Genomic DNA, 10,104 nt, shown 5'->3' on the forward strand with positions numbered 1-10,104 from the left:
CCCGCGCACCCAGGCAAGAGAACGACCTCCCCCCCCCCCCCCCCCCCCCCCCCCCCCCCCCCCCCTCTTCTTTATGGCATTGTCCGCTTTCTAACGGTGAGTTTCTAACATCTCCAGCTGGAGCAGACTCATGATGTCCACCTTTCTCTGGAGGAGAAGTTCTCTCAGGGCAGAGATGACTCCGCCCAACTTATTGAGCAGCACAAGCTCCTGATGGAGCAGCTTGATCAGGAGGCGAAGCTGAAGAGTAAACTCCAGCTAGAACTTCACAAGGCAGAAGGTGAGCACTAGATACTTGTTGGCTCTGTTACAGTGCTTAATCCACTGACTGTTGCCACACTGTTGTTCCTCTGCCTATCCTAAAATTTCACTAATTTCAACAATTGACCTTTTCCTTTTAAACAAAACATTTTTCCTTTGCATGTGTTCAGGGCTTCTGGAGGGCTATGTGGCAGAGAAAGCACTCCTAGAGGAGTCTCTGCAGCAAAAGGAGGTACAAGAGGAAAGACTAGCGGAGGAGCTGGAGGACCTGAAGGTGAAGCTGCACCAGATGCAGGTCCTCCCCACAGAGCTGGACAACCTCAGACTGAAGCTTCAGGAGCTCAGTGAGGAGCACACGCTGCTCCTCCGGCAGAAGGAGCACCTCTCCACTGGTCTGGGGGAGAGGGAGAAAGGTGAGCGGGAGCTAGCGTGGAGTCATGCGTCTCTTGTCTTGCGTAAACATATTACATGACCTCTTTAGTGCGCTTGACCACACACTTATAATAACGTCTGTGCTCAGATGTGTCTTCTCTCCGTAGGCCGTTGGCTCAATTTAGATCCTGACGCAGGTTTGTGGGTCAGAGTGGAGTGTGATGAGGGGGTTGGGATGAATATGCAGTACATTTGCTGTGTGAAGTGGCTGTTTGTGCCAGTAGTTTGTAGCAAAGACTCTTTTGAGTGCTGTGTCTTTTTTTTTTTTAACCTCTTACACAATGTTCTTGTTCAGAGCTGTCAAAGTGAATGCATTCAGTGCTTTTTTTCAGGAAGAAAGGCACAGGATGTGTAATATGTATTTAACTCCTCTATTGTCTCCCCGGCTCTGTGTATATTTGCATTGACACAATTGCCCTAACATACCCGTTTTTTATTTTTCAAGCTCTGCTGGCAGAGACGGAGCATTTAACCCAGGATAGGCTGGACTTGCAGCGGCAGGCAGAGAAGGACCACAGCTCTCTGTCGCTGCACCTCAGGGCTCTGGAGAGGGAGCTGGAGGAGCAGGAAACGAAGGGCCTGGAGACTGAGCAGCACCACAAAACCCACACCGAAGACCTCAACCAGCGCGTCCAAGCACTTGAGAAGCAGCTGAAACACGACAGGCAATTTATAGAAGTGAGTTTTTACAAATTAAAATAAATATTGCTTTAAATATCCTTTTTTTTTTTATTTATTTTTTTTTATTTCATGTAAAGTGCAATTCTTTATAAATCTTTCGTTTGTCCCTTTTAATTTGCAGTCATCTGAACACTTCCTTTTATGATCTTGCATTCTCACTTCACTTACTTCCTAGTGTTTATTCGAGTGTCGCAGCAGGGCATTTCTCATGTTGCTGCTTAAAGTTGCAGACGCAATCTTTCACATCACTTGTTCCTGTGCGTATAGGAGCAGGCTGTGGAGCGTGAACACGAGAGAGACGAGTTCCAGCAGGAGATCCGAAGCCTGGAGGCCCAACTCAGACAGTCGTCCAGCGTGGATAACAAAGGACACAGGGTGAGGCCCATTCATTTGTTAGCGAAGTATATACCGTAATATTTCTCATCTGGACAATATCTCACAAAACGCTTGTGTTTCTAGATAAAGAGTGCATTGCATTTGCAGTGTGTGTGCTTTTGATGTGCTTTTGAGATGAGTGTCTATGACCTCGCTCATGGGATTATGAAGCATACGTGTAGTACTTACAGAGGTTGAAGTGATGAATGCATTGTTTATGTCATGAGCCTGACTTTTGCCATGTGTTTGTCCCTGTGCTCAACGGATTGCTGTAGTTTCAGGACTTGGTTCTGCAGGTATGAGATCTAACCGTAGCATACTTCTCCTAGCTCCTCTGACTCTTTTGCATGGTGTGTATTGTATATCATTAATCCATGCAATCATCCATGGATTAATTTTCACTGCTTATTTGTGCTCGTCATGTGTTCTACATTCATTCCTGTTCAATCCTTCGTTTGTTAATATTCATTTGCTTCTGTTTCGCACTTCATTTGTCTTTCACCTACGTGTCACTGCTCTCTGGAATGGCTTAACTTCCATGTTCAGTACCGGCGGCTGCAGATCTGGAATGGCTAATTTATCTACAAATGTAGTTTTCACTCCACTTAAAACGATAGAAACTTGTCATCTGAAATGTTGTGCGCCCCCCCCCCCCCCCCCCATGTCTCTGCAGGTGGAGAGTCTACAAGCTATCATTAAAGACAAGACGGATGACCACGCCTCCTTGCTTGCATCCAATCAGCAAGCGCAGCGCGACCTTACAGAGCGCAATGAGGAGATAGACAAGCTAGCCGGACGAATCCGAGAACTAGAGCAAGCTCTGCTAAACAGCGCTGAGAGTCACGGATCCATCAGTCACCTGGAGCAAGAGCTCCAGAAAGCAAAGTTGAGAGAACAGGAGCTCACACAAGTAAGAAGATTGTACACTTGAACTGAGCAGTCACTCTTAATATACCGCCGTTCTTTGTCCTCACAAACGTACTCCCTTCTGTCAGGATAAGCAGGCACTGGAGCAGCAGCAGCTGTCCAACAGGCTTCAGATCTCCGCCCTGCAGTCCAAAGTGGATGAGACGAGACACTGTTACCATGAAAACACGCGCGACCCCACTCAGGAACTCAGCGATGTGCTGGACACCGTGCAACAGAGCCTGCAGAGCAAAGAGCAAGAGGTCTGTAAGATTCTACCCAAAGCCAGTGTTTTGGGCTGATGAGTGCCGGTTGTTTGATGCATTTGGCTGCAGCACCACCTATTGGTACAAATGTGTATGCAAACTTGATCCGTCTTTTTAAAAGTCACCACGAGGGAAAGGCACTTTTTAACCCACCACCATAAACTGTGTTGCTTCTATATTTAATAAGTAATGCCTTTGCAGGTCGAGGTCCTGCTTGGCCAACTGGAGACGGTGCAGAGGGACCTAAGCCTCAAGGAGGTTGAACTAAAACACCTCGCACTACAGCTGGAGCTACTGACCAATCAGAATGCAGCTCAGGTTGACGATTTCCAAGAACAGATTGCTGCCCTAAAGGTCAGAGCTATTTCATTATTTTGGTCATTTTTTAAAAATTTTTTAAAGCTGCTTTTTAAGCGCTCCTTCTCTGAGTTTATTTCTGTACCCCTGCCCAAAATGCATCTTTTTTCCAATTAGACAGACTATTGGAGATCTTACTTGACTAAAGGCACTTATGTATTTTGGAAAAGTCCCCTTCCGTATTTGTAATTGTATTTATCCATTTATAATCCCCCGAGAATATTTTTAGTTTTTCTCTCATCTTTATTCTCTCCTAATAGTTAATAAAACAAGAAAGAACCGAAAAAAATCAGCTTAAAACTTACAATATAACTTAGACTTGAACTGGTTTGTACAACTCTGCTTGCAGGAAAATGTGTCCGCTCTCATCATACTCAAGGAGGAGCAGGAGGAACAAAGCGAGGTGGAGGACACAGAGGAAGAGACGCTCTCCTCAGCATTTCTCCAGGACAAGAATCAGGAGATCGACCAGCTCAACACGGAGATCCAAAAACTGGAACAGGAATTGGAGAACACCGGGGACAACAAGGTCAGAATATGTGCACACAGAAGATGTGGAAGTGCCCACAGTTTATGAGGAAAATTATAATTGTCTCATTAATTGTTCTCATCTTTCTGATAAAAAGGCTTTGGAGGCGGAGCTTGAGGATCTGCGCTCACAGGTGGAACACCTTCGGTCTGAAGTCACGAGAGTGCGTCAGGACAAACGCGAAGAAGAGGAGCGCCTTCACGAGGTCATCAGCACGCTGCAGGCCGAACTCGCCACATTAGGCCCCAACCTGCATGAAGTCAGTGACTCTCAGGACGGTGACAGCATTAACCCCTCGCCGGCTCCCAGCCCCGAACCGGACCATTATACCATCCAGGGACAGGCGAGGAGGGGAGGGCCGAACAGCCTGAAGCAAGAGCTCAGTCTGAGTCGCTCTGCCTCGTCGCGTTCCCTCCGATCTCGTCTCAAGGCCCTCCAGACTCAGCTGGAGACTGCGGTGGCAGAGAAAGATGGACTGGAGCGATTACTGCTCACCCAGGAGGAAGATTTCAGTGGACACGGGGAGGAGTTCGGAAAGAGGCTGACAGCTGAGCGGGAGAGGGCAGATGAACTCCAAGGTGTCCTCGCTGTCAAGGAAGCTGAGCTGGAGGAAGTCAAAGCCCGGAAAGAAGAAGAGACGGGGAAGAGGAAACTATCAGAAGAGGAGAGGGACAGTTGCGAAATTCAAGAGATGAGCGCACTGCATGAGAAGAATGTCCGCCTCAGCTCTCTGGTTATGGAACTCCAAAAGAATGAACAGGAGAGCGTGACCGAGATCGAGAGTCTAAAATCAAAAGAGCAGGAAATGCAAACCGAAATAGAAGTCCTTCGAGAAACCAGTCTCACTCTTGAGAGACAAGTCCAGGAGGTTAGGGCCGAGATGGTGGACATGGAGGCACTGGTTGCTGAGGAAAGGACAAAGCTGAAAACCCTCAAGATCGTGATGGGAGAGCTTTCTGCTGAACGGGAGGCACTGAGGAGGAGGGAGCGGCAACTCCAGGAGGAAATCGAAAGGCTCAGGCAGGAAGTGGCTTCCATGAGAGCTTGTATCCAGGACCTGATGGGTCGACTCAGTGAGAAGGAAACCAGTCAAGAAGAGGCTCAAAAGGAAGTGCTGGTGAGTGTCAATGCAAGATGCAAATGTACAGTAATATTTCAAATGCATATGCGTGACCTCCTTTTAACTTCCTCATTGAATTATAGGCCTTTCAATAAAGGGAATAAATATCTAGAAAATAAATTGATTACCTAATATTTTGATGGTGTAAAAAGGTTTGTTTACATCATTTCTAAGTTTATAAACACACTTTTATTTTCAGTTTCTGTAATTATGCCTTCATCAACAGGCCTGATGTGCACAGAGAAAATATCTTGCTGCCGCTCTTTTTTTGCTAGCGTACAGCTGTGCTAGCGACTGCGGGTTTTAGTAAACCACATCTGGTTGTAGTTAACTGCCGTAACACCCTCGCATCGCAGCGTCACTCCCGAGACTGCAGGCTCTTACTAACACGGAGGAAGTGACCTTAAAATGAGGAAGCAGCAGGAAAATCTTTGTTAGCTGTGTTTTGTTTTTTTTAAAGCTCCAATGCACTTTATTTTTCTTTTTTTGCGTGATAACTTGGCAGGATGTGGTAAGGACACGTTCTAGTCGTTAAAAAAGGCTGCAAAGCATTTGTTGGGCTGCTGCACGTCTTTGCACTCGTCTGATTTTGATGAGTTGATAGTTGTTTGTAGCAAATGTAGCCATTGTTGTCGTTATGTGTACTTAAGAGGTTTCTAGCGGTGTATATAAAGGAATGAGTCGGAGTTAAAACACAGCATGTACATGTGGTACTCGTTAAATAGGTATTTACTTTGCAAATCTGCAAATCGGTTGTTGCTCTTATGTAAACCGTAGTTTTTCCAGGAAAAACGGAATGCTATAAACAAAATAAAGTTAGAATATGGTGTGGATATATGTGGATGCAGGGTTTCATGAATGCTAAGAAAGGCTACTAATGAGAATGTTCCTCTTTGTCTCAGGCCCATGCTGAGGTGACTCTGGCTAAAGCAGACGCTGCCTTGAGACAAAGGGAGGCTGAACTCGCCAGACTGAAGGAGGAGCATCGGGCTCTGAGTGCCGAGCTGACTGCGCTGAAACAGGATCTGAGTACCAGCTCAGAGAGGGCTGAGAAACTACACGAGGAGGGACAGGTGGGGAACATATGAAAACTGAACAGAGTATTAGATACAAGTTGTAAAGCAGTGAGAGTAGATCTGTCTTTCTATACAGATCCACTGTTTGTTGTGAGACCTAAAATCATGGCGGTACTGGATTGAGTGTAATAAGCTGTATTTTAATGTTCAATGTATTTCTGCCTGTCAGACCAAGGACCGTGCCTTAGTCGACCTGGAGACTGATAACCAGCGGCTGAAGGCGGAGCTTCGAGGTTTACAAGAAGACCTGGCTGCACTGGAGGAGGAACTATCCTATCAGCAAAGAGAATACCAGCAAGGATACCCACAGAAGGGTGAGCACTTAGCAGTGCTGCAAACATATACTCTGCTGTTATGTTATGGCACATTCACACCAATGACTTAGAAGTAATTGACCACCTATTTAGCACGTGCATCCTCGTCTGCATGCAAAAAGATGGACAAAAGTAGAAAAACAGCCCCATAGTGCTATTAGAGGGTCTAAAACTCTTTTACCTCTGTGGCATCACAACAGTAACAGGTTCTCATGATGATTTATTTTCTTCATCCATCAGATATTTCCCACAGATCTTTTGAGGATGTTGTGAGCGCGTCTCGTGACGAAGCCTCTCTGAGCTCTCCCGAGGTTTTAAGGAGACTCGAATGCTCCGAAGACAGAATCCCAGAACGGTTCCACGGCTCTGCTCTCGGCTCTCGTCTGTCCGACTTCAGCGCCCTGAACAGCACAGGCCTGGACCTCCACCAGGTCAAGAGCTCACCCAGGGTGGTGATGGAGCCTCCACACTCCAGGACCATCACACCAGATCCAGCCACACAGAGCACCCACTCCCCAGGCTCCGTGTCGGTGTCTGACAACTTCTCCATGCTCGACTCGCTGGACACTGATAAAGTACGTTAGTCTAAAACTTCCACACATGCTTCCTTTGTGGCATTTGGTCATTTCGTTGGTTCAAATGTGGTTAAATATTTGATTAATATTTTGTAATTCTTTTTTCTTAGGTGCGTGAATTGGAAGAACTTGATCTAACAGCACCTCCTTCCTCCCTGGGCTCCGACTCCTCCTTGTCGGCACCAGAATGGGCCAGTGATGGATATGGCAGCAGTGAGTATTACCTCTAGTTTATTTATTTTTTTTTTATAGTTTTTGGACAAAATTGGGTTTCATGGCACAGAGAGAAATAAGATATATCAGGCTTTGGCTACATAGACAATGCTTGTTTAGTAGCACCAATTAATTATAGTTTTCTTTTCTTTTCATTGGCAATTGATCTACTTAACTCTTCTGTTTTCCTCTTGTGCTTTTAGATGTGAGTTCAGAATTGGGTGCGAGGCTGAGAGTAGAGCTGGAACAGACTGAAAGGCTGGACGCTCAGTTTCTTGAGTATCTCCACTGCCGAGGAATGAACCCCACAGTCAACACCGACAGTGCTGCAGGCAGTATGAGCTACAGTGATGACCTGTTGTCACCTGAGCTTCAGGTAGGCTTCAATTGATCTTGGCAGTAATTCTATTGATTTCACAATATGCCTAGACTTTACTCAGTTTCCTTCTCCGTCTTCCTGCAGGGTCTGTTGAAGAAGGTGTATCAAGAAAGCTGCCGAATTCTCACATTGTCCCAACGCCGCGCCGCGTCCTCAACGCAACCTCATGTCTCGGACTTAAGAGCCTTCTCGTTGAGTCAGAGAGAGCATCGTTCTGAAGATGGCGCCATCACACTGGACCAGCGGGACAACGCCTCCTCCAACCCCCCCATGAGCTGGCAGCAGGAGAAGAGGGCGCTGCAGGAGACTGTGATTGCTCTCCGAGAGCTGCTCTGTCGAATGGCCCAGAGACACACACGCGTGAGTTTCTGTGGTTTTTAAAGAGACATTGAAATTAAAATCTTTACTTGCTGATCACCTTCTTCTTTCTGTCTCAGACTGACTACAGAGATGAAGATGACGGGCACAGAGATCAGCTCCAAACCGACGGACAGGGTGACTCCCACCTGAGGACTGAGCTGGAGGAGAGCCAGAAACAACTGAAATGTGCTCATGACACTCAGCAAGAGCAGAAGAACAAAATTCAGTCAGTCAGGTATGTTAAGTATTTAAGTATTGGTGTTTCTAGTATGAACTTTCACTCTCTTCTCCATGTTTCTGTTACACTCACACAGACATGTAAGTCAGGTTTGGGTTGTGCTTTTTTCCCCTTCAGGATGGCTGTAGAAGAGGGTGAGGAAGCGTTGAGACAGGAGCAGATGAGAGTCCAGGAGCTTCAACAACAACTGGAGCAGGAGAGAGCTCTGAGTCTCCGTAAGGACAGAGAGGAGGAGGAAAGGAGAGAGGTAAGACGAGGACCTAATGCATGCATGCATACTGACGGTACTGTCAATTTTCATATAAAAGTTGGTGTTCAAATTATGAAATAATTGCCGTGAGCCAGCACGAACATTTGAAGGCCGGTCATACAGATTGAGAGGTGCGGAATTACGTGTCAACTAAAACAGCACATAGTAATTTTAGTGACAGATGCCTCGCCTCTTCCCTCTCCAGGCTGTGCAGGTTTCCTCTGAGCAGCAGAGGTCAGAGGTCACTGCTCTTAAGGGTCAGGTGGAACAGGAGAGGGTGGCCTGCAGCAACCTCAGACGGGAGCTTCAGATTGAACAGTCCCGCAGTGTGCTGCTGGAGAAACGCCTAGAAGACGCCCAGAAGGAGCTGGAAGATGAACGCCAACTTTCTGCTCACCAACGAGACCTCAACTTGCAAGACAAGACTCGTCTTGAGCGCCTCCTGACTGAAGCACAATCTTGCCAAGTAGAAATTCACTCCAAGCTCGAAAACGCTGGCAGGAAGTTGGAGGAAGAGAGAGACCGTTACTCCAGGCAGGTGGGTGAACTCTGCCGCAGACACGAGGCGGATGCCGCCAGAGACGGGAAGTTCCTCTCCGACATGCGTGCCCAGCTGGAGCAGGAGCGAAGGCAGGGGGAGGAGCTGGTAGTTGAGATGGACAAACTGAGAGCTGAGCTACTGCAGAGCAGGAGGAAATGGGAAGAGGAGGACAGAACGAGGAGGGTGGAGCTGCAGAGGGAGCAGGAGGCTGCCGCTCGACATCGTGTAGCTATGGAGACCTTGAAGGAGCAGAAACGGGAAACCAGCTGTGCTTTAGAGATGGAGCGAGAGCGGTCCAAGCGCCACGGGGTGGAACTGGCCGAGCTGAAGGAGAGACTGCGACTGCTGAAGGACAAAGAGAGGGAGAGGGAGGACCAGTGGGAGAGAGAGAAGAGGAAGGAGAAGCAAGAGCAGATGGAGACGGAGCGACGACAGGACAGGACCAACAGCAAACTGGTAAAATATCATCAACCTACTTCTTTACTTTGCTCAATGCCTTGACAAATGTAATGTTTTAAGAATGTTCTGGATACACACGAACACGCTTCCTTACAAACATTTCTGACTTTAGTGCGAGTTGGAGCTGTTGAGGCAACAAGACCAGCAGCGCATGCAGGAGCTACAGCGCACTCTGGTAGAGCTGGAACGAGAGGAGAGAGAGATGGCTGCTCAGAGGCTGTCTGGACGACCCACAGGGCAGCATCACACGGCCGCATCTTCACAGCATCGCCAAAGCGACTTCCAGGCCGGCAGTGCGCAACTAAACCAGCAGGTACACAAGTGGTTATTACACCACAGGACAACCAAAACGTTGTGCTATGCCACAGAACCCTATAATTTATCACTGTTGGATGAACGTAAACTCACTGAGCCGTTTGTAAAGTTCAATGTACGTTTCTCGCCGTAGACGTCGTCCATGCCGTCGTCCCCCAGTCTGCCGGAAAGGTTGCTGAAGGAGAACTCTGAACTTACAGAGCGAGTGACGTCCCTAAGTCAGGAGAGAGCCGCCCTCAAACACACACTCGCCTGCACGGAGCGACAGCTGCGGCGCACAGAGAACGAGCTCGCTAAGCTCACCACCGAAACTGAGAACAGGCCCATCAATGATGTGACCAGCAACAGCAAGGTCAGTACGAAACACATTGTACATATTTTTAATAAGCTGTCCGGTAACAGATTTGACCAGATTAATCACTGCAGGGTTTTCTGTACTGTTGATGGAAGTTATTAG

At 47.5% G+C, this 10,104-nt stretch overlaps 1 protein-coding gene across 1 annotated transcript in view; it reads left to right on the forward strand.

Annotated features, from left to right (window-relative positions):
• Nucleotides 1-10,104, forward strand: part of pcnt (pericentrin) — a 32,921-nt gene that overhangs the window by 18,956 nt on the left and 3,861 nt on the right. Inside the window, exons 35-55 of the mRNA XM_031847994.1 lie at nucleotides 118-280; nucleotides 432-674; nucleotides 1,139-1,371; nucleotides 1,642-1,749; nucleotides 2,025-2,045; nucleotides 2,423-2,659; nucleotides 2,745-2,918; nucleotides 3,123-3,275; nucleotides 3,628-3,807; nucleotides 3,905-4,924; nucleotides 5,830-6,000; nucleotides 6,173-6,317; nucleotides 6,558-6,892; nucleotides 7,003-7,105; nucleotides 7,309-7,481; nucleotides 7,569-7,844; nucleotides 7,922-8,079; nucleotides 8,200-8,329; nucleotides 8,538-9,329; nucleotides 9,445-9,645; nucleotides 9,781-9,999. Of these exons, the coding sequence (XP_031703854.1) occupies nucleotides 118-280; nucleotides 432-674; nucleotides 1,139-1,371; nucleotides 1,642-1,749; nucleotides 2,025-2,045; nucleotides 2,423-2,659; nucleotides 2,745-2,918; nucleotides 3,123-3,275; nucleotides 3,628-3,807; nucleotides 3,905-4,924; nucleotides 5,830-6,000; nucleotides 6,173-6,317; nucleotides 6,558-6,892; nucleotides 7,003-7,105; nucleotides 7,309-7,481; nucleotides 7,569-7,844; nucleotides 7,922-8,079; nucleotides 8,200-8,329; nucleotides 8,538-9,329; nucleotides 9,445-9,645; nucleotides 9,781-9,999 (5,235 nt within the window). The remainder of the gene's footprint in view (nucleotides 1-117; nucleotides 281-431; nucleotides 675-1,138; nucleotides 1,372-1,641; nucleotides 1,750-2,024; nucleotides 2,046-2,422; nucleotides 2,660-2,744; nucleotides 2,919-3,122; nucleotides 3,276-3,627; nucleotides 3,808-3,904; nucleotides 4,925-5,829; nucleotides 6,001-6,172; nucleotides 6,318-6,557; nucleotides 6,893-7,002; nucleotides 7,106-7,308; nucleotides 7,482-7,568; nucleotides 7,845-7,921; nucleotides 8,080-8,199; nucleotides 8,330-8,537; nucleotides 9,330-9,444; nucleotides 9,646-9,780; nucleotides 10,000-10,104) is intronic.

This window comes from Anarrhichthys ocellatus, unplaced genomic scaffold (genome assembly GCF_004355925.1).
Source record: "Anarrhichthys ocellatus isolate YVR2014 unplaced genomic scaffold, GSC_Weel_1.0 scaffold7, whole genome shotgun sequence".
In the NCBI taxonomy this organism is placed as follows: domain Eukaryota; kingdom Metazoa; phylum Chordata; class Actinopteri; order Perciformes; family Anarhichadidae; genus Anarrhichthys; species Anarrhichthys ocellatus.